This window comes from Haematobia irritans, chromosome 3, assembly GCF_050003625.1.
Source record: "Haematobia irritans isolate KBUSLIRL chromosome 3, ASM5000362v1, whole genome shotgun sequence".
Lineage (NCBI taxonomy): Eukaryota > Metazoa > Arthropoda > Insecta > Diptera > Muscidae > Haematobia > Haematobia irritans.
The window spans coordinates 123,642,773-123,667,997 of record NC_134399.1 but is presented as its reverse complement, the minus strand read 5'-3'; the positions used below and the strand labels follow the sequence as shown (position 1 = coordinate 123,667,997).

At 33.7% G+C, this 25,225-nt stretch overlaps 1 protein-coding gene across 3 annotated transcripts in view; it reads right to left on the bottom strand.

Annotated features, from left to right (window-relative positions):
- Positions 1-25,225, bottom strand: part of Ubr1 (Ubr1 ubiquitin ligase) — an 81,995-nt gene that overhangs the window by 18,592 nt on the left and 38,178 nt on the right. For 2 of the 3 annotated variants that reach the window (XM_075300989.1, XM_075300990.1), the window contains exons 3-5: positions 12,178-12,192; positions 3,142-3,204; positions 2,394-2,728 (exon numbers count right to left, since the gene is read on the bottom strand). In XM_075300989.1, coding sequence (XP_075157104.1) covers positions 2,394-2,728; positions 3,142-3,204; positions 12,178-12,192 — 413 coding nt within the window. The remainder of the gene's footprint in view (positions 1-2,393; positions 2,729-3,141; positions 3,205-12,177; positions 12,193-25,225) is intronic. The other variant, XM_075300991.1, reaches the window with a different exon arrangement.

Here is a 25,225-nt window from a genome sequence, read left to right as displayed (position 1 = left end):
ATGTGACAATGGATGAAACATGGCTCCATCACTACACTCCTGAGTGCAATCGACAGTCGGCTGAGTGGACAGCGACCGGTGAACCGTCTCCGAAGCGTGGAAAGACTCAAAAGTCCGCTGGCAAAGTAATGGCCTCTGTTTTTTGGGATGCGCATGGAATAATTTTTATCGATTATCTTGAGAAGGGGAAAAACCAACAACATTGAATATTATATGGCGTTATTGGAGCGTTTGAAGGTCGAAATCGCTGCAAAACGGCCCCATATGAAGAAGAAAGAAGTGTTTTTCCACCAAGACAACGCACCGTGCCACAAGTCATTGAGAACGATGGCAAAAATTCATGAATTGGGCTTCGAATTGCTTCCCCACCCACCGTATTCTCCAAATCGGGCCCCCAGCGACTTTTTCTTGTTCTCAGACCTCAAAAGGATGCTCGCAGGGAAAAAATTTGGCTGCAATGAAGAGGTGATCGCCGAAACTGAGGCCTATTTTGAGGCAAAACCGAAAGAGTACTACCAAAATGGTCTCAAAAAATTGGAAGGTCGTTATAATCGTTGTATCCCTCTTGAAGGGAACTATGTTGAATAATAAAAACGAATTTTGCAAAAAAAAATGTGTTTTTCTTTGTTAGACCGGGGACTTATCAGCCAACCTGTTAAAACAGAAGAAGTTTTTCGTACACATCTCAAAAATAGTAAGAATGAACTACGGTGGGAATGATCTGGCGCCTAAGAATTTTTCTTTATTTTTAGTTCTTTTTTCCTTCTCGAGAAGGATGAATTTCGTAAATGGTAGTTAAAAAAAATCTAAAAATGTCAGAAAATTTTCGTCAATTTAATGAATCTCAAAATTTGGAATACAATTTAGTTCAATTTTCGCAGGAGATAGTTCATTTTTTCCATAAGATAGTTTACTTTTTTTCTGTGTAGTCAGCCGCTGTCGTAGATAGCTTAGGGTTCTCACTGAACAGAATGTAATGTAATTCTGTGCTGTGTACCTGAGCCCTGTGGAATAATTGAAAGAAACAAGATACTGGGTTCCTTTAACTCTCGAGCCCTCACCAATGTGCGGCAGTGTAACTTAAAGAACATACTCGCATTCATCAGGGCCTCTGGTTGGAAGTTTTAAGCAACTTTAAAAATACGGATAAATGGAAGTGTTTGAGCACCTTTAAAGAAGACCCTCTCACGAAGAAGAAAATTTGAAAATTACTTCGAGGAATCAAAACGGACATCACTTCGATCCATGAATTGGTGTCATCCTCTACAACCTAACCTAACCAGTATCCACTGGAAGCGATGACGTTTTTTCCAAGATTGTTTTTTTTTTTTTTTGTATCGTCTTTCTGTTTTAGTCTTGTTCATTTACCGAATGGCAGTGCGGCTGGTTGTTTCAGCCTACTCTCGAACAAATGATGAACTCAATGATTCAGGTACGATAATTTTTTTTGGTTCGTAACTCCTCGGCTGGGATTCTTACCCGTAATGGTGACATTGACAAACAGCGGCCGAGACTACTGCCACAGTTTTATGGGAAGTTGATTTCACACAGAAAAAAATAAGCTGTTTTGTAGCAAGAATGAACTACCTCGTGCGAAAATTGAACTAAATTGAACTACTTCACATTTTGAGATTTCCACAAAGCGTCGTTTATATTTAGCGAAATTATACCCTCTCATAAAAGAAAAAATTAACTAAAATTAAAGAAAAAGTCAGTCATCATGACCATTTAACACACAAACAAATTATGATTCAATCACGAAATTAATTGATTGAAATGAAATTTTAATTGAAATGTCTTCAAACACGAAAATGATCACAGTTTTAATTGGACAAAAAAATATATTTGATTAAAAATTTTTTGATTTGAAAATTTCAATTAATTTTTTAATTGATTCAATTTAAAATATAATTAATGTTGATTGCAAAAATCAACTAATCTTTTAAATGATTCAATCAAAAGTTTAATCGATTTCGAATGGTAAAGTCAGTTTTTTTTTAATTTATTCAATTAATTATTTTTAATTGGAAATATTTTGGTTATATTGTTTTCTGTGTAGTTCATTCTTATTATCTTTGAGAATCTTTTGCTTTAGTTCATACTGAACTTATGTGTGCGGTCGTAGAAATTTATACCCATGTTTAGTTCATAAAATGTTTGAGACATGCTTAAAAAGGAAAATTTCATTTGGCTGTGGAACATTTCTCAAAAATAATAAAATAAAAACTACAAGCAAATAATTTTTTTGCAATAAAAATAATTTAATATTAGTGTTGGTTTAACTCGGTACAAGATTCCAAAACAGTTAACATTTTATCCTTTCCATATTTTTCTTATGACCAATATGCAATACTAATTTTGTTTATTTCGAACAATTATTTTCATTTACTCACCAAGTGTTCTTCACAGTAATGATCTTTTTTCCAGGCTTCCTCATCGCCACAATCACAGCAGCCTCCACCGCCCGATGTGGACATTTTATATTTGTGATAACGATGTGCCGATTGTTTAAAACAATTCACACACAACACACAAGTGGGATCCATGCCACACTCTCGGCAACTGTAGGTGGGTTCGCCAATTTTGAAAACTTTACCACATACCGCAGAAGTGGCACCCTCTAAACGTAATTTTTCCAAAACGATATTGGGATTATCGCCCAATATGAACTCCATAAGGACATCGATAATGCCTTCTTTGGCACCAGCCTCTTTGAACATACATTTTACTGCAAGTGACAGAAAATAGGATTATTAAAAAAACTACATTTTAGGAATTTTCTATAAATGTGAAAGTTGAATGTAATCTATTTAGGATGTTTTTTAGGAAGACATAATAGTAAAAAATATATCTTAATTTACATATATGCTTTTTTTTTTTTGAAAAAATAAATTATGATGGGGTTATTGACAAACTTGATGCTTACAAAAAAATGTATTCTTGTATTATTTCTACTAGGTGGTTAATTTTATGAGATCTATCAAAATGTATGAGATGCTGCATAAGCTTTAGTTTAACTCACAAATAAAATATAAATGAAAGAAAATAGTTTTTAATATTAACAATAAGCCAATTGAACAAAAACCAAATTATTTTTATGTAAGAAAATAAAACTTAAAAAAAGAATATTTCGAAACTTACAGGAACCTTCGCAGCCACGTTTATTATTTTTTTGATTTTTATATTCGGCTAGAACGTCACGCCCTTAAATGTGAAAAAAATTTGGTAGTTGGTAATTTTTTCAATTTTGTTTTTTTGGGTATATCAAACAAATAAATCTCTATTTTGTCGTTAATAAATTAAAAAAAATGCAAAAATTAAAAAATGGTTATGCAATGCAAAATTATGAGAAAAAAAAATATAGTTAAGTATGATGAAGTGAATCTAAAAAAAGGGACATTAAAGATACCACCAATAATGCATGTTATAATGGCTGCTTGGTTCTTCAGTACAATCGGTTTGTGATGCTAGATACTTTTGATGGAAAATCATCAAAACCATAACGAAAACCGTAAAAAATAGCCATCTTCAACTATGATTGTTAGATAAGCATTTTTTGATTAATCTATGAACTATTGTCCACCACATACTTCTCAAGTCCTTCCAAGATACTTCACAATGGACTGAATAGTCTAAGTGAGTGTGAAACTTAATCGGGCTGCCACTTTAACCTTAACCTAAGGTAGTTCACGATGAAGGTTAGGTTAGATTGAAAAAAAAGGATCCAGCTTTTCCCTTTGTCATGTGGGCTGACATACTCATGAGCCAGTATTCGGATTGTTATTCGAACTAACTTCTTTTTCCCATCGTACTTTTCTTTTAAGAATGTACAAAAAGGTACTTTTTTGAGCGAAAAAGTACTTTTACTATATTTCAACAAAAGACTTTTGTCAAAAGCTCCCTTAGAATGAATTTTAAAGAAAATAAAAGTTTTGTTTGACAACTTCCCCACTTTAACTATGTTTTTTAGTTTTATATCCGCTTACAACAGTTGGAAAAATTCTACCAAAAATGGTATTTTTTACTGTTTTGTAGATTGGTAGCATTTATGGGGCTTCACAAATTTTCTATAGATAAATAAAAATAAATAATTGACAAAATTTTCTATAGAAATAAAATTTTGACAAAATTTTCTATAGAAATAAAATTTTGACAAAATTATCTATAGAAATGACATTTTAACCAAATTATCTATAGAAATGACATTTTAACAAAATTTTCTAAAGAAATAAAATTTTGACAAAATTTTCTATAGAAATAAAATTTTGACAAAATTTTCTATAGAAATAAAATTTTGACAAAATTTTCTATTGAAATAAAATTTTGACAAAATTTTCTATAGAACCGAAATATTGACACAATTTTCTATAGAACTGAAATATTGACAAAATTTTCGATAGAAATAAAATGTTAACAAAATTTTCTATAGAAATAAAATTTTGACAAAATTATCTATAGAAATGACATTTTCACAAAATTTTCTAAAGAAATAAAATTTTGAAAAAATTTTCTATAGAAATAAAATTTTGACAAAATTTTCTATAGAAATAAAATTTTGACAAAATTTTCTATAGAACTGAAATATTGACAAAATTTTCTATAGAAATAAAATTTTGACAAAATTTTCTATAGAAATAAAATTTTGACAAAATTTTCTATAGAAATAAAATTTTGACAAAATTTTCTATAGAAATAAAATTTTGACAAAATTTTCTATAGAAATAAAATTTTGACAAAATTTTCTATAGAAATAAAATTTTGACAAAATTTTCTATAAAAAAAATTGGCAAAATTTTCTATAGAAAAAAAAATTTGACAAAATTTTCTATAGAAAAAAAAATTTGACAAAATTTTCTAAAGAAATAAAATTTTGACAAAATTTTGTATAGAAATAAAATTTTGACAAAATTTTGTATAGAAATAAAATTTTGACAAAATTTTCTATAGAACTAAAATTTGGACAAAATTTTCTATAGAACTGAAATATTGACAAAATTTCCTATAGAAATAAAATTTTTACAAAATTTTTTATAAAAATAAAATTTAAAAAAAATTTTCTATAGAAATAAAATTTTAACAAAATTTTCTATAGAAATAAAATTTTGACAAAATTTTCTTTAGAAATAAAATTTTGTATAGAAATAAAATTTTGACAAAATTTTCTCTAGAAATAAAATGTTGACAAAATTTTCTCTAGAAAAAAAATTTTTGACAAAATTTTCTATAGAAAAAAAAAAATTTTTTTTGACAAAATTTTCTATAGAAATAAAATTTTGACATAATTTTCTATAGAAATAACATTTTGACAAAATTTTCTATAGAAATAAAATTTTGACAAAATTGTCTATAGAAATAAAATGTTGACAAAATTTTCTATAGAAAAAAAAAAATTGACAACATTTTCTATAGAAAAAAAAATTTGACAAAATTTTCTATAGAAAAAAAAATTGACAAAATTTCTGGACTCTGGTTAGCCAAGAATTTTTTTATGGATATGAAAAAATTCGAGGGGTAAAAATTTTTGAAGAACAAGGCAAGGACTAAAAAATAAATATGATAAAAATTTGGCAGACTATATTCGTGCATCTTATTTGACCGACTTAAAGTAATAATCATGGCGAAAGGTGGCCACTCCGAACAAAAATAGATGGATTTTGAATTACACATATTTTAATAGGATCGGTTTAAATTTTAACACTTCGTGCCAGCTACCCTGAAGAATAATATATTTTCACTCGACCTAAGCTATTCATCAATCTTCGTTTTCTTGAAAAATTTGAATAGGATGATATTACAGACAAACACGGTCATAACGAACTCCCAGGAACCATGCTTTTCATACCTTCCACTTTCATTTCAGAATACATACATAAAAAGCCGTGTCACAGCACAGTTCTCGTGGCGCTTCACCTACTGAAGGCATTCGGTACGGTCAACTATGCCCGACAATTCGAGGACATCAAGAACACATCCCCATCGGCAAGAACCAACCGTTGGGTTCTTAATTATCTGTGCAGGACCCAGTCGCATGTGGAATTTAGGTATACACAGTCGAGACCCCGTAGAGTGAAACAGGGAGTTCCTCAAGGTGGGGTGATATCTTCAGCACTGTTCGTTTGGGTGATATCATGTTATGAATACAAATTAGACAACCGATTTAAAAGCGTAAGGTTTAAAGTTGTGATGATATTTTCATACTTGTTGCCAGTATTGGGTACTTTTCCCCAAATATTTTTTCGTGAATGGGGACGAGTTGGGGATTTGATGACTTGGGGATGTGGTGGGGAATTTCCATAAAATTGGGGATTTATTTCTATAGAAAATGTTGTCAAAATTTTATTTCTGTAGACAATTTTTTCAAAATTTTATTTCTATAGAAAATTTTGTCAAAATTTAATTTCTATAGAAAATTTTGTCAACAATTTATTTCTATAGGAAATTTTGCCAACATTTTATTTCTATAGAAAATTTTGTCAACATTTTATTTCTATAGAAAATTTTGTTAAAATTTTTTTTCGATAGAAAATTTTGTCAAAATTTTATTTCTATAGAAAATTTTGTCAAATTTTTTTGTTCTATAGAAAATTTTGTCAAAATTTTATTTCTATAGAAGATTTTGTCAAAATTTTATTTCTATAGAAAATTTTGTCAAAATTTTATTTCTATAGAAAATTTTGTCAAAATTTTATTTCTATAGAAAATTTTGTCAAAATTTTATTTCTATAGAAAATTTTGTCAAAATTTTATTTCTATACAAAATTTTGTCAAAATTTTATTTCTATAGAAAATTTTGTTAAAATTTTATTTCTATAGAAAATTTTGTCAAATTTTTATTTCTATGGAAAATTTTCTCAAAATCATCAACAATTTTACCAAACAAAATCTACCATATTTTGGAAATTCTACCAATTTTTGGCAACGTGCCTACCACCTAATTTTACTACTTGAAGATTTAGAAGTAATTTTTGGTTCATAAATATAAGGTCACCAAAACTGGTCAAAAATGCAATGGGGATTTTTGTAAGGAATTTAAGTTTGAATTGGGGATTTTTGGGGACGAAAACATCATAATTTGGGGACAAAAGCCAGAATACTGGCAACACTGCTTGTTACTACAACCAACTGCACTTTGGACAATACATTTTTATACCCTAAACCACATAGTGGTCAGGGTATAATAACTTTATCGGCCGACCTTACTCAACGTTGGTCAAATCTAATTTTCTATAGTACTTACTACATGTGCAAAAAATTATCGAAGTCTGTTCAGATTTAGATATAGCACCCATATATGTATCGCCCGATTTTCCCAAATTTGGCCATAAAACCCTTATTTATCACCCGATGTTACTCAAAGTTGGCTAGATCTAGTGTTCTTTAGGTACCCTTTTGTGCACAGAAACAAGTATCAATCAACATCAATTAAAGTTTTAATTAAATCAATTAAAATATTAATTTGCTAAAGAAATCAATTAATTTTTTAATCAAGTATTTTTTTTTAGGTCCAATTAAAACTATGATTGTGATTTTCGTGATCGTGATTCAAATTGAGATAAAGCTCCCATAAATATGTATGCTCACAGAAAAAAAATTCACGAAAATTTTTCCAATTAAAATCTTAATTGAGTTTTAAAAAATTTCCAATTAAAAATTTAATTGATTCAACAAATTGTTTAATTGAAACAAAAATCAATCACAAAAATTAATAGTATCAATTAATTTTTTAATTGATACTATCATTTCTGTGATTGAAGACATTTCAATTAAAAAATTAAGTAGATCAATTAATTTCGTGATTGAATCAAAAAAAACAAAGTTTGTGTGTATGGAAATGCGGTTCATCTCTCCCAAACCTACGAGGGCGGTTCGGAAACTTCTTAGCCTATCAATGAAAGAGAATAGTTGGTTTTTCAAAAATATTTTTATTTTTCAATATAATCTCCTGAAACTTCAATACGCTTAGTCCAACGTTTTTCTAGCAATTCTATCCCTTGATTAAAATAGTTTTCCTCAAGGTCTTCAAAATAGTGGTTTACAACTGTAATTGCATCTTTATTTAAGGTAAAACGCTTGCCAGCAAGGATTTTTTTTAGATTTGGGAACAAGTAAATGTCACTGGGAGCTAAATCAGGAGAATAAGGTGGGTGGTCAAGCAACTCGTACTTTAATTCGTTGATTTTAGCCATTGTTAAAACACTCTTGTGCGCTGGTGCGTTGTCTTGATGAAAAATTATTTTTTTGTGTTGTAAGCCAGGACGTTTTTCTCGAATTTGTACATTTAATTGATCCAAAAGGTTGCAATAGTACTCTGAATTTATTGTTTTACCCTTTTACAGATAGTCAATCAATAAAATACCTTTGAAGTCCCAAAAAACCGTTGCCATAACCTTACCAGCCGATTGAATTGTTTTTGCATTCTTTGGGGCACTTCCTCCAGCTTCAGTCCATTGTTTGGATTGTTCTTTTGTCTCTGGAGTATAGTGGTGGATCCATGTCTCGTCAACAGTTATGAAACGACGCTTAAAATCCATTTTATTTCGCTTAAAACGATCCAAACAAGCTTGAGAAACGTTCATTCTTATGCGTTTTTGATCGACTGTTAACAAATGCGGCACCCATCTTGCAGAGAGCTTTTTCATCAGTAGTTCTTCATGCAAAATTAAATGGACTCGATCATTTACATGCCCATGATATTAGCAATTTCACGCACTTTTATTCGTCGATCATTTAATACCATACCATGCACTTTGGCTGCAATTTCTGTTGTTGTTGCTGTTTTTGGACGTCCACTACGTGGTTCATCTTCAATGCTTGTACGACCACGTTTAAATTCAGCAAACCAATTTTTTACTGTTGCATATGAAGGAGCACTTTCACCATATCATTATGAATTTCTTGTCCCGATAAACATTTTTTATGTAAATATTTAATGACAGTACTCATTTCTAATTTTTCCATTGAAAAAAAAAATTGCGGATGCGTCTTTTTTGAACACCTGTTTCTATACGAAGGAGTTGCCAGATCGAAACAAAATTTAACATGTGTTCATAACAGACAGGGAAGTTTCAACAACACTTAACTTTTTTCTGTTTATACCGTGCTTTTTGTGCTAGGCTAAGAAGTTTCCGAAGTGCCCTCGTATATCAGTGATACCAAGTGCTTAGTATTACTAATTCAGCAGGGATGTTTTAGGGTATGATATAGTTGACCCCGCCCGATTTTCTACTTTTCTTACTTGTTTTCTAACGAAAAGTACGAAACCTTTTCATAAAAAGTACCAATCTATTTCATAAAAGTACAAAATTTTTTTCAAAAAAAGTACGAAACTTTCTCAAAAACAGCACGAAGTTTTTTTTATAAAAGGTACACAAATTTTTCGTAAAAAGTACGAAAGTTTTACATACAACGATGAGGAATAAATTTCGGTGAATGAATGTAATATTTTGTTATTTGAATGAAAAGTTTCTTTCAATTACAAATTTAGTACTTTTAACGAACTGTTTCGTTCTTTTTACGACGAAAATTGTTTCGGAGTAAGATCAGGCAAGTACAGTCGCCTCAATTCCTACCTATCAGAAATTGCTAGCAACGTAGCTTACGTGTGTCCCATCTGCATCCAAGGGCAACATAACACGCGTCACCTTTTCACTTGCCTAGCTAGTCTACCCGACTGTTGTCACCTTTTCACTTGTCTACCCAGCAGTGTTGCCAGGTTGGGGGGTTTTCCCCCCCAAATTTAGGGGTTTTTTAGACGTTTAGGGGGATTTTTAGGAGTAACATTTATCTAGGGGGATTTTTGGGTGTAAAAAAATATCTTAGATCTTATAAAGTGGAGCATGAATTTTGAGAAAAAAATAAGGGAAGTCAACCCATGTTCCTAAATACAAGCAAGTATGCAATGACATTCTTTTTTAAATGCATCTGTTGAAGGGGCATTTTTAATATTTGATACAATTAAAAACAAGGTTAGGTTAGGTGGCAGCCCGGTGTATTAGGCTCACTTAGACTATTCAGTCCGTTGTGATACCACATTGGTGAACTTCTCTCGTATCACTGCCCGATTCCATGTTAAGCTCAATGTAAAGGGACCTCCTTCTTATAGCCGAGTCCGAACGGCGTTCCACATTGCAGTGCAACCACTTAGAGAAGCTTTGAAACCCTCAGAAATGTCACCAGCATTACTTAGGTGGAATAATCCAAAGATAATAAAAGAGGAAGATGGGAGATTGGCTTGCGTCATACCAAATGTTGCATTTACCAGATTAGTTTAATACATGTTTGTAACCTTTTAGTTGTTTTTAGTTTTTATTTTTTAAATGAAAAATTTAATTTTCTTAATGAAACAATGATAAATTTTAGGCAACAACAAAAAGAATTACATTTTCCCCTTTATGGAAATTTATTTCGTGCTCTTAGTTTCTTTTTATGTGCATTTTAATGCTATGTCAATACCTGTCGTATACGCGTTTGGTTCGAGTATTAAACTAATGTGGTAAATGGTTGGATGTGCTCAGTAGCCAATCTCCCATCTTCCTCTTTTATTATCTTTGGGATAATCCACCGCTGAAAAACTTTTTGGTGTTCGGTCGAAGCGGGACTCGAACCCGAATTTGTGACAAGTGGTGTAATGATTTTTATTTACTTCAAAAGAAAATTTTTAGCATTAAAAAAACTTATTTTGTCTAAAATTTTGTTCCTCAGAAAAAATCTTCTTTCAGTTTATATATTTGTGTTAATTTTTAAAGTGTACCACAACAGGGTTTTTAACGAAATTTTGGGCCTCTTTTTGTACTATTTACATACATAAACTGTTTGGGGGTTTTTGAAAAAAGTCTAGACCAATTTAGGGTTTTTTTTTCTTAAGATTTGGGGGGAAGAATCAAAAATTACCTGGCAACACTGCTACCCAGCAAAAAAAAAGCGTCGCCAAAAAAAGTAGTGAAAATGTTCATTTTGGATCCGGAAGTGGTGCAAAATTGACGCAGAAGCGATGAATTTAACATGGGCTTCTCATAGGAGGGATGTCCACCATTTCAACAGCCGTTGCACTGAATTTGCATCACTTCTTAAGGTGTGTTTTGGATGTGAATTAAGAAATTTTTTTATATTTTCACAAATCAATAATTTTTAAAAAATTTTTATGATTTTAATGCGTTATAACACTTGTCCAGAACGTTCGACATCAAATATTTTCCTAAATTCGCAATTTTTCTACAAAGGATTTAACATTTTTTTTCGGCAAAATTTAAATAATTTGCACTATTTTATTAATTATTAATCTGTTTTTAACATATTTGAAACAATAAAATTTAAAATTTTCCATTAAAAACATGAAAAATGCGAGTTATAAAAAAATTGACTCAAATGAAATTCCTGTGCAGTTAAAATAAAGAACATCTTTGGGAGGACATTTTTGGAACTGCTTTTAAAGTCGTGCCGTTAGAAGAACTTCCAAATTATTTTGCTGGGTAGCTAACAACCTTGGATTATTTCTTAGATACTTTTTAATCGATCAGTGTAGGTTAGGTTAGTTGGCAGCCCGATGTATCAGACTCACTTAGACTATTCAGTCCTTTGTGATACCACATTTGTGAACTTCTCTCTTATCACTGAGTGCTGCCCGATTCCATGTTAAGCTCAATGGCAAGAGACCTCCTTTTTAGAGCCGAGTCCGAACGGCGTTCCACATTGCAGTGAAACCACTTAGAGAAGCTTTGAAACCCTCAGAAATGTAACCATCATTACTAAGGTGGGATAATCCACCGCAATCAAGGCGGGCATGCTAACCATTTCACCACGGTGGCTCCCATCGATCAGTGTATCCCACGGTTTAAAGGGGGTACGACTAAGGACAAAATTATTGTACGTTACATTAGGAAAATATTCAACTACAATTTTTTCTCTTTTTACATAATAAAAACTCTAATAGCTAAAAAACCTAATGAGAGGTAATGTTTGTTCATTGTATTTAATAAATGTGGCCACACATATGCTAACCTTAATTAAAGCTAACTGTAAAGGAATGTGTTACAATTTTTTTTCTAGCATTAATTTTCATCTGGAAAATTGCAGTGATGTAATGATGTCATCAATGTAATAATAGAAGGAAAGGAAGATGTATGGGGGCAGAATGAGGATAGAGGGGTTTCTTCTGATACACAAAAGTGTTATACTTACAGCTTCTGGTTGAATCTGAAAATAAGACAAAGAAAAAAACAAACAAATTTTTAATTATAATGTAAGTAAACATTTTATAAATGAAGATAAAATAAATACAACTAGATACGTAGACTATTATATGACAAGTCACACGTTCAATTCAACCATCTTTCAATTCCTCGATTTTTCAACTCCTTAATTTGTGGAAACAACCCAGTAAAAAAAGTAGTGAAAATTTTCTTTTTGGATCCGTAAGTGGTGCGAATTTGACGCAGAAGCGATGAATTTGATATGGACTTGTCATAGGATGAACTTGTAGGATGTGATCTGAACTCAGTGTTTTGGATGTGAATTTAAAAAAATGTGATATTTTCCTAAATAAATAATTTTTAAAATTTTTTATTATTTTCAATGCACTCTAACGTCTGCATGAAACGTTTGACCTCAAATATTTTCAAAAATTCGCAATTTTTCTAGAATGGTTTTAGCATTTTTATCGACAAAATTTAAATAATTTGTTCCATTTTATTAAAAACTGTGTAAGAACAGTTTTTAATCTATTTGAAACAAAAAAAAATTAAAAATATTAACAAATCAAGTTATAAAAAATTGAATTAAAAGAACTTCCTGTGTAGTTAAAATAAAGAGCATCTTTGGTAAGTCATTTTTGGAAGTCCTTTTAAAGTTGTGCCTTTAGAAGAACTTCCAACTTTTTTTTTGCTGGGAATTCAATAACTTATTAAGTCCTCATATAAATAATTTCGATTTAATGAGGTTTTGACCTAATTCTCTCTTGGCTATTCATAATATATTTTGGCGATCAACCCTCAGAAAAAAATACTATTTTACATAAAAATATACATATATAAATATATTTATAGAAGAGCAAAAGTCGAACTGATTAAACAACAATTTAAATCAGTTCCATTGAAAATATAATCGCCATTAATTGAATATTTATTGCACAAAACTCGAGAGAAAATAAAAAAGTTGCACAAAAAAAATCAGTCCCATCACATTGACAAAGTAATAACAGAAAAAAATCTGCATAATTTAATGGAGGATATATTTTATAGCTAAATATAGTATATATGAAATTCATATACGACGGTCGCCTTTTATATTTCGGGATTAGAGAACAAACAGAAATATTAATCACCGAATATCGCTTTATTGTTTTTCAAAATATTTCCCATTTAGATCTATACACTTTTGCATGCTTTTAAACAAATTGTCGAAGACCGTTTGCCACTTTGATTTAGACCAAGCATGCATTCTGAACGCATCAACCGCTTCTTCAGGTGTCGGAAAAACATTGACCAATCATTTTATTTTGTACATACGGAAATAAAAAGAAGTCATTCGATGCCATGTCAGGACTATAAGGCGGCTAAGAAGAATGCAGTTGTTTAACCCTTTGACTACCGATGTCCATTTAGGAGGGCATTTGAAAACGACACCAAACTCTATTTCCCCAGTTTGTTTCGATTTATTGCTCGATGTTATTTTAAAGTAGAGGCTATAAATAAGATATAAATATTTTCCATATTGGTGACCACTAAAATGCATTTTTATGAACTTCTTTAACAATAAATGAAAAATACGAAATTTTGACACCATTTTTAAATGGACAGAATTAAGTTTTTATAACAAGCTTATATAGCTCTTGAAGTAATTGTGTTAGGTCCTCAAAATTACAATTTGTGTTCTACATGATGTTAGTACAAGTAAAACAAGAAGTAAATTTAAAGTTTTTAACATAAGGTTTACTTCGGTAGTGAAAGGGTTAAGACGATGTGTGAGAGCTCGTGGTGAAGAGTGATCCGTCTTCGGCGCTTGGTTCCGTTGAGTACAACTCAGAATTGACTGTCCTGCGTTGTTCTAGCGGTACGATTGCGACGTGTTCAATTTTTCCGAAAAACAGGTGATCATTTGCTTTATCAGCGATGGATTATTCCCTCTCTCAGTAAAGCTGGTGACATTTCGACACATATCAATAGGGGACTTAATCAGCTCGAGCCGTGTCATAGGACGGTCCTCGTGGCACTTGACCTATCGAAAGCGTTCGATACGGTTAAACATGCTACATTATTCCAGGACATCGAGAATACGTCCCTACCGGCGGGAACGAAGCGTTGGGTTCTAAATTATATGTGAGGACGCCAGTCGTAACATACGTGGAATTCAGGGACAAGAAGTCATAACCCCGTAGAGTTAAACAGTAAGTTCCCCAGTGCGGGGTCATATCTCCGGCACTGTTTAACCTCTACCTGTCCTCGAATCCATCCCTCCTGACGGCGTCGAGATTGTGTCATATGCAGACGATTGCACAATCATGGTATATGGGCCCATTGTTGATGACATTTGCGATCGATTGAATGTCTACCTCGCTGATCTTACTGCAAATTTTTGGGAGCCACCGTGGTGCAATGGTTAGCATGCCCGCCTTGCATACACAAGGTCGTGGATTCGATTCCTGCTTCGACCGAACACCAAAAAGTTTTTCAGCGGTGGATTATCCCACCTCAGTAATGCTGGTGACATTTCTGAGGGTTTTCAAAACTTCTCTAAGTGGTTTCACTGCAATATGGAACGCCGTTCGGACTCGGCTATAAAAAGGAGGTCCCTTGTCATTGAGCTTAACATGGAATCGGGCAGCACTCAGTGATAAGAGAGAAGTTCACCAATGTGGTATCACAATGGACTGAATAGTCTAAGTGAGCCTGATACATCGGGCTGCCACCTAACCTAACCTAACCTACTGCAAATTTGAGGATACCTCCCACCAAATCCTCTGCCACACTATTCACTACATGGACGGAGGAAGTACGCAGACAGTTGAATGTCCGAGTCGATGGCGAAACAATTCCAATTCGTCCGCCCATGCCACTGCAATTTGCGATAAGCTCCGCGGTAGAAACAAGGTCCTTAAGTCGCTTGCCGGCAGCACTTGGGGTGCGGACGAAGAAACCTTGTTAACTACATATAAGGCAATTGGCCGGTCAGTGGTAAACTATGCAGCGCCAGTGCGGACACCTCAAACGAGCGATACGCAGACAGACCTGTCAGAACGCTGCCCTTAGAACCGCAAAAGGATGACTCCGCAGTACACCCGTGGATCACCTTTATGCTGAGACCAAGATCATCCCAGTGCGTCAACACAATTACATTTTGTCAAAGCAGTACCTCTTGGGTTGCCATCGAAGTTGTCATCCGAATCACCATCTTGTGGATAGACAATCTCCACCCAGGAATGTAAGGGCTGATCTTCAACTTCTAGAGCCCGAGATCCAGCGTTACAAAAGAGAGCCTCTAGATCAGGCATTATACCAGGCAGGTCTGAACAGGATTCATGAGGATACTGTAGCTGAAGCGGTGAGAAGCTACAAATTTAATCCCGTTCTCGAAGTCCGACCGCCGCCCATAGTACCGGAGGAGATAGACCTCCCACGGCAGACCAGGGAGGTCAGGCAAGTACAGCCGCCTCAATTCGTACTTATCAGCTAAGCCTACGCGTCTCACTACCAGAACACTCTGGACACATCCCATCCTTGTCGCAGAGTTCCTTGATCTGGCTACCAGCTGAACTACACAAGCATAGAACAAAATGGATTAAACTACATTAAAAACTGTTACTACAACAACAACAACATTTCTGAGTGTTTCAAAGCTTCTCTAAGTGGTTTTACCGTAATGTGAAATGCCGTTCGAATGCGGCAATAAGAAGGAGTTTCGTTGTCAATGAGCTTAACTTAGCGGTGGGCACCACACTTTGATAAGAAAGAAGTTCATCACCTGTGGTATAACAATGGACTGTATAGTCTAAATGATACTGACATATCGGGCTGTCACTATACCTCACCTAACCTTTGCTGGGAAGTGCTTCGTGCGCGAGTAACTTTTGTTGAATTTTGTTGTTCCTGAACAACAACAGTTGACTGCTGTTTACTTTCGGTACGCGTATGAACCCGAAAATAAAGAGCAGTCAACGTTTCATCACCTGTCACGATTTCATAGACGTGTTTCGAAGAACCGTGATCGTATTTTTGGAGCATATGTTGCGATCAATCGATACGAGGCTTTTTGAATTTTCACACACATTTTTCTTTTTCTGATTCAATCACGAAATTAATTGCTCCTATTAATTTCTTAATTGAAATATCTTCAATCACAAAAATGATAGTATCAATTAAAAAATTAATTGATCCAATTAAAAAGTAATTGATACTATTAATTTTGTTAATTAATTTGTGATTGATTTTAGTTTCAATTAAAAAATTTGTTGAATCAATTAAATTTTTAATTGAATAAATATCTTTGGATCGGAAAGATTGAACATTTTTGTCGTAAAACAGGCTTGCCGAAGTCAGATACACAATTCCCAAGAAAATAATATGGCTTCGACAAACATGTTCTATGTTTGACGTTCAAAAATAATATTTTGCTCTTGAAACCTGTTTGAGGTTATCGTATTCCTTCTCCGAGTGTAGGGCCGAAGCCGGAGATAATGTTAGGTAAAAAAGGCAATATCCGTCCGAAGACGATTTCTTTAAAGCTTGATTTAAAAAAATATTCGAGATTTTTTTGGGATCTCCAAAGTCGCAAAAAAGAAATGCGTCTTCTATGCTAAGCAAAACCCGCATTCGTATCTTAAGAACTAGATGCTCAAGAAAATGTTTTGCAAAGTGTACAATTATCAGCGTTTCACAATACTACATACATACACACAAAAAATATTTTTTGTCTTCAATAACGAAAGTAATTGATCCAATTAATTTTTAATTGAAATGTCTTCAATCACAGAAATGATTGTATCAATTAAAAAATTAATTGATACTACTAATTGTTGTGATTGATTTTTGTTTCAATTAAAAAATTTGCCGAATCAATTAAATTTTTAATTGGATATTTTTTAAAATTCAATTAAGACTTTAATTGGAAACATTTTCATGATTTTTTTGTGTACCATTCAATCTAGAGTTTAGGACATTATTTAGAACAAATTTCATTTTAATTAAATAACTTTCATAATCGTCGCCTTAACATTTTGTCTAATTAATTTTTTTCTAATTTAAAATTAATTAAATTTTTGTAATTTGCAGGTAAATTTTTCTTAAAGTAAAGAAAAAAACTTTTGATTAAAAAAAACTTGAATTAATGATACAAAAAGTTACAAATATAGGCTAAGGATTAATTTGGAGAATTTTTCATCTTTGGTTAAAAGTTTATTTTTTTTAATTAAGAAAACGTCTTTTACTTGCACACAAAAAATATTTTAGTGTTCATTCACGAAATTAATTGATCCAATTAATTTTTCAGTGAAATGTCTTCAATCACAGAAATGATAGTATCAATTACAAAATTAATTTGAAAGTCAATCCAATTAAAAAATGTATTGGTACTATTAATTTTTGTGATTGATTTTTGTTTCAACTAAAAAATTTGTCGAATCAATCAAATTTTTATTTGGAGCAAAGATAATGCACACAAGAATAATCAATGCATCCCGATATATCTACTGTTTAGTGCGGTCAAGGCACACAAAAAAAAAGTATTTCTGATGCAATCGCGAAATTAATTGATACAATTATTTTTTTAATTGAAATGTCTTCAATCAATAGCATCAGTTAAACAATTAATTGAAAGTTAATTTAAAAAATAATTGATCTAATTAAAAAAATAATTGATACTATTTAATTTTAAAAATGTTTGTTGAATCAATTAAAAAAAATTTTGAATCAATTAAAATTTTGTTTGAATACTTTTTAAAACTCAATTAAACTTTCAATTTGACAATTTTTCGTGATTTTTTTCTGTGTGGGCTGGCGGAATCATCGGTCCTTATTTCTTTAAAAATGAAGAAGGACGACGCCTTATCGTGATTGGAAATCGATATAAAATCATGATCAATGATTTTTGTTGCCAAAACTTCAAGATATGGATGTAAAAGAAATGAGGTCTCAACAGGATGGTGCAAAAAGTTCTTCAGAGAAGTTTAAAATTCCAAAATTTTTTCCAATTTTCTAATAGTCCAAAACTCAAAAATCAACTATTTCTATTTTTCAAAAACTAGAAAAATGGGTATTTCAAAATTTCGACAAATTTTTACTCACATGTACACCCTCTACTCCAGAGTACAAAGAACCATTCAGTATGCACAAAAATTGCTTATTTATCTTCCTCCATATTCGTAAGAAAGTAATAAAAGCAAAACATAAAAAAAAAACACACAAATTGAAAACAAAAGTGATGCAGACCAGTAAACACAAGATGAGCAACAAAGGAATATAACAGGTTTACCGATTCCAAGTATTTTTTCCATATATTTTTTGTCTACTGGGTGCGCGCACACACATTTTTATACCCTCCACCATAGGATGGGGGCTACATTAACTTTGTCATTCCGTTTGTAACACATCGAAATATTGCTCTAAGACCCCATAAAGTATATAAATTTTGGGTCATGGTAAAATTCTGGGTCGATCTAAGCATGTCCGTCCGTCCGTCTGTTGAAATCACGCTAACTTCCAAACGAAACAAACTATCGACTTGAAGCATGGCAAAAGTAGTTGTTATTGATGTAGGTCGGATGATATTGCAAATGGGCCATATCGGTCCACTTTTACGTATAGTCGGATCCTCTAAGAGAAGGGTTACTATATACTAACACCATGAAATTTGGTACATGGTGTTAGTATATGGTCTCTAACAACCATGCAAAAGTTGGTCCACATCGGTCCATAATTATATACAGCCCCCATATAAACCGATCCCCAGATTTGGGTTGGGGAGTCACTACGAGAAGCAAATTTCATCCGATCCGGCTAAAATTTGGTACATGATGTAAGTATATGGTCTCTAACAACTATGCAAAAATTGGTCAACATCGGACCATAATTATATAGCCCCCATATAAACCGATCCCCAGATTTGGCTTGCGGAGCCTCTAAGAGAAGCAAATTTCACCCGATCCGGCTGAAATTTGGTACATGGTGTTAGTGTATGGTCTCTAATAACCATGCAAAAATTGGTCCACATCGGTCCATAATTATATATAGCCCCCATATGAACCGATCCCCAGATTAGACCTCCGGAGCCCCGTGGAAAAGCAAAATTCATCCGATTCAGTTGAAATTTGGTACGTGGTATATGGTCTCTAACAACAATGCAGGAGTTGGTCCATATCGGTCTATAATTATATATAGCCCCCATATAAACCGATCCCTAGATTTGACCTCCGGTGCCTTTTGGAGAAGCAAAATTCATCCGATCTGATTGAAATTTAGTACGTGGTGTACTAAATACTAAGGTGTAACAACTATGCAGGTATTGGTCCATATCAGCCCATAATTATATACAGCCCCCATATAAACCGATCCCGAGATTTGGTTTTGAAGTCTCTTGGAGGAGCAAATTTCATCCGAATCAGTTGAAATTTGGTACATTGTGCTAGTGTATGGCTATTAACAACAATGCCTAACTAGGTCCATATCGGTCTGTACTTATATATGTTATAGCCCTCAGATAAATCGATCCCCAATCACACACAAAATGGTCCATATCAAGTTCATAATTGTATATAGCCCCATACGAGGGCGGTTCGGAAACTTCTTAGCCTATCAATTAAAGAGAATAGTTAGTTTTTCAAAAATATTTTTATTTTTCAATATAATCTCCTGATACTTCAATACACTTAGTCCAACGCTTTTCTAGCAATTATATCCCTTGATTAAAATAGTTTTCCTCAAGGTCTTCAAAATAGTGGTTCACAACTGTAATTGCATCTTCATTTGAGGTAAAACGTTTGCCAGTAAGAAATTTTTGTAGATTTTGTAGTCACTGGGAGCTAAATCAGGAGAATAAGATGTGTCGTCAAGCAACTCGTACTTTAATTCGTTGATAACAATGGCTAGTTAAAACACTCTTGTGCACTGGTGCGTTGTCTTGATAAAAAAATATTTTTTTGTGTTGTAAGCCAGGACGTTTTTCTCGAGTTTGTACATTTAATTGATCTAAAAGGTTGCAATAACAGGTTGTCTGATAAGTCTCCGGTCTAACAAAGAAAAACACATTTTTTTTGTGTCAAAATTCGTTTTTATTATTCAACATAGTTCCCTTCAAGAGCAATACAACGATTATAACGTCCTTCCAATTTTTTGATACCATTTTGGTAGTACTCCTTCGGTTTTGCCTAAAAATAGGCCTCGGTTTCGGCGATCACCTCTTCATTGCAGCCAAATTTTTTCCCTGCGAGCATCCTTTTGAGGTCTGAGAACAAGAAAAAGTCGCTGGGGCCAGATCTGGAGAATACGGTGGTTGGGGAAGCAATTCGAAGTCCAATTCATGAATTTTTGCCATCGTTCTCAATGACTTGTGGCACGGTGCGTTGTCTTGGTGGAACAACACTTTTTTCTTAATCATATGGGGCCGTTTTGCCGCGATTTCGACCTTCAAACGCTCCAATAACGCCATATAGTAGTCACTGTTGATGGTTTTTCCCTTCTCAAGATAATCGATAAAATTATTTCATGCGCATCCCAAAAAACAGAGGCCTTTACTTTCCCAGCGGACTTTTGAGTCTTTCCACGCTTCGAAGACGGTTCACCGGTCGCTGTCCACTCAGCCGACTCAGGAGTGTAGTGATGGAGCCATGTTTCATCCATTGTCACATATCGACGGAAAAACTCGGGTGTATTACGAGTTAACAGCTGCAAACACCGCTCAGAATCATCAACACGTTGTTTTTGGTCAAATGTGAGCTCGCGCGGCACCCATTTTGCACAGAGCTTCCGCATATCCAAATATTGATGAATGATATGACCAACACGTTCCTTTGATAACTTTAAGGCCTCTGCTATCTCGATCAACTTCATTTTACGGTCATTCAAAATCATTTTGTGGATTTTTTTGATGTTTTCGTCGGTAACCACCTCTTTCGGGCGTCCACTGCGTTCACCGTCCTCCGTGCTCATTTCACCACGCTTGAATTTTGCATACCAATCAATTATTGTTGATTTCCCTAGGGCAGAATCCGGAAACTCATTATCAAGCCAAGTTTTTGCTTCCACCGTATTTTTTCCCTTCAGAAAACAGTATTTTATCAAAACACGAAATTTCTTTTTTCCATTTTTTTTCACAATAACAAAAGTTGCTTCACAAAAGACGCTCTATCTCACAAACTGATTGACTTACAGACGTCAAATTTTGACACGAATCATTTGAAGGTTGGTACTATATAAAAATAATATGCATTTAATACTAGCGACGCCATCTATGTGTCAGACCGGGGACTTATCAGCCAACCTGTTAGTACTCTGAATTTATTGTTTTACCCTTTTGCAGATAGTCAATCAATAAAACACCTTTGAAGTCCCAAAAAACCGTTGCCATAACCTTACCAGCCGATTGAATTGTTTTTGCCTTCCTTGGGGCACTTCCTCCAGCTTCAATTCATTGTTTGGATTGTTCTTTTTTCTCTGGAGTATAGTGGTGGATCCATGTCTCGTCAACAGTTATGAAACGACGCTTAAAATCCATTTTATTTCGCTTAAAACGATCCACACAAGCTTGAGAAATGTTCATTCTTATGCGTTTTTGATCGACTGTTAACAAATGCGGCACCCATCTTGCAAAAAGCTTTTCCATCTGTAGTTCTTCACGCAAAATTAAGTGGACACGATCATTTGAGATGCCCATGGTATTAGCAATTTCACGCACTTTTATTCGTCGATCATTTAATACCATATCATGCACTTTGGCTACAATTCCTGTTGTTGTTGCTGTTTTTGGACGTCCACCACGTGGTTCATCTTCAATGCTTGTACGACCAATTTTTTACTGTTGCATATGAAGGAGCACTTCCACCTAACACATTCACCATACCTTTTTTATGTAAATATTTAATGGCAGCACGCATTTCTAATTTTTCCATTGTAAAAAAATGCGCCTTTTTTGAACACCTATTTCGATATGAAGGAGTTGCCAGATCGAAACAAAATTTAGTATGTGTTCATAACAGAGATGGAAGTTTCCAAAAACGCTTAACTTTTTTCTGTTTATACCGCGCTTTTTGTGCTAGGCTAAGAAGTTTCCGAACTGCCCTCGTATAAAGGGTGATACGGTCAAAATTTGGTCAATATAAACTTGACGTATTTCTTTCAATTTTGCATTTAAAAAACCTGAACACCCCTCATTTTGAAGGTGTGTGTGTGTAGAATGTTGCTCCTATTTTGATTTTGGAATTCACTCTTCAGTTGTCAAAATGCCGTCCAAGCAAGAAGAGCAGCGTATCAAAAATTTGCTCGCGCATCGCGAAAATCCGAGCTACTCGCACGCAAAGCTGGCAAAATCGCTAAAAGTTGCCAAATCAACCGTTACAAATGTAATTAAAGTGTTTAGGGAACGTTTGTCGACAGCCAGGAAGTCTGGATCGGGGGGAAATCGAAAACCGGAAGCCGCTGAGACGACAAAGAGATTTGCCGGTAGTTTCAAGCGAAACCCTAACCTCCGAGATGCCGCAAATAAGCTGGGTGTATCGTCTACAACCGTGCATCGAGCCAAAAAACGAGCCGGACTATCGACTTACAAGAAGGTAGTGACTCCAAATCGCGATGATAAACAAAATACGACGGCCAAAGCGCGATCCCGGAGGCTGTACACGACGATGCTGACGAAGTTTGACTGCGTGGTAATGGACGACGAAACCTACGTCAAAGCCGACTACAAGCAGCTTCCGTGACAGAAGTTTTATACGGCAAAAGGAAGGGGGAAAGGTAGCAGATATTTTCAAGCAATAAAACTGTCAAAGTTCGCAAAGAAATATCTGGTTTGGCAAGCCATCTGTACCTGTGGCTTGAAAAGCAGCATTTTCATAGCTTCCGGGATTGTCAACCAAGAAATTTACGTGAAAGAGTGTTTGAATAAACGTCTGCTGCCTTTCCTGAAGAAACACGGTTGTTCCGTACTGTTTTGGCCGGATTTGGCATCTTGCCATTACGGTTAAAAGGCCATGGAGTGGTACGCCGCCAACAACGTGCAGGTGGTTCCCAAGGACAAGAACCCTCCCAACACGCCAGAGCTCCGCCCAATTGAGAAATACTGGGCTATTGTCAAGCGGAACCTAAAGAAGACCAAAGCAACTGCTAAGGACGAGCAGCAGTTCAAGGCAAACTGTCTTTCTGCGGCGAAGAAGGTGGACAAGGTGGCTGTACAAAATCTGATGGCAGATGTCAAGCGTGAGGCCCGGCAATTCGGATTTGGAAAAGCGAAAGCCTAACTGAATATTTTTCCTGAATTTTATACTAATTGAACTTGAAAAAGAAATTTAATTTGATTTTTTAAATAATCGATTTCACCGATTTACACGCGTTTTCCCTTGACCAAATTTTGACCGTATCACCCTTTATGTGACCCCCATATTTCAAATCTGACTCTCTAAGTACCGTGCAAAAGTCGATATCGATTCGTAAATATTTGTAGACTTATCTATACATACCTTTTTTGTCTAATATATACCACGTATGGACTAACTTACAATTTAGAAGATAATGTTAAAAAGTTTTAAGATACCTTACCATCGGTAAGTATTACCACAACCCAAGTAATTCGATTGTGGATGACAGTCTTTCATAGAAGGTTCCTTGGTGGAGGGTACATAAGATTCGGCCTGGCTGAACTTACGGCCGTATATACTTGTTTTTTTTTTTCATTTCAATTCCATTGAATTCCAAAAACCATTACTAATACCGTGGACAAATTTATATTCACTTAATTTAGAGCTGTTATGCGTGGTCGAATCTTTCAAAGGTGTTCATCGATGTAGTTCAAGGTCAACAAAAACAATTGTGATATTTGTTTAAATAATTTCCAGAAATGTATATTAATATTGATGAGAATGAAAGCTTCTCTTTGCACATGGCAAGGTATAAAATAAAAAAAAAACACTTGTGCATATATGGAAAAACAAATAATTATTGCAAAAATATTTGCGATTTTCAATCCTTATTATGAAGATTGAGATGCATCATCATCCCAACAGGGTTTGGAAATTGTATATTTTTCCTAGAAAGGGGAGAATAAAACAAAATGGCCAATGACTAAAAACGGTAAACAGCGAGTGAAAATATCGAAACACATAATGAAATATAAGGAAATGTCTGTTGAAACAAAGAACAGAATTGTGTACAACATGTGCAAATGCCCTTAATTTCATATTACATCTATTGTGTTTAGAAATTGTTCATGCAACAACTCTCATAACTGGACACCTCCCAAATGTGGAAAATTTGGATGGCTTAATCGGCACAAATATCAATCGCCCAAGGACTTTTATTTATTCAACGAATTCATGTGTAAATTCTAGAAAAAATAAACTTTTTCATTTTATTTTCATCTAAATTAATATGAAATAACGAAAATATTAATTCATAGTTGATGTTACAAATAAATAATTACTTATTCAATAACTAACATATTTCAATAAAATATTTGTCATTCCATTTAGTTTATATGTACGTGTTGTTAATATTGAATATAATGAATAACATTCCAGAAACAATTAGTAAGACATTTATTTTTGTTTTTATCGCTGTTGAATATTATTTTTATTCACATTTGATTAGGGCATATGCTACCATAAACAGAATTTTTAGAACTTCCTCTCATATCTATCATAGAATATTTCTTAATTTGGATTGTATCGTAAAATGATGAAACATCACTGAACTTTGGTACCTTGTAGAAAATACAGAAACAAAAAAAATTCTTCTATAGAAGCGCGCCAGTTAAATTAACAAAAATACCCCCATAGCCTCCAGCAAATTTCTTTGCACGCAACAACAAAGGAAGAGTTTACCTATTGTCATACAAAAGGAAGAGGAAAATTCTGACCGAAAACAAAGGCAATTATAAAAGCAGTTCAGTAGAACAAAAGTTCAATGAACGTCTCTACTGGTGGATGATGGTGGTATCGGATACATGACGCATCCCTCCATGCAAGCGAACCTTTAATGATAACCCCAAACAAAATCAAACACGTCTAGAAATGGAATATGTTAACACAACAACA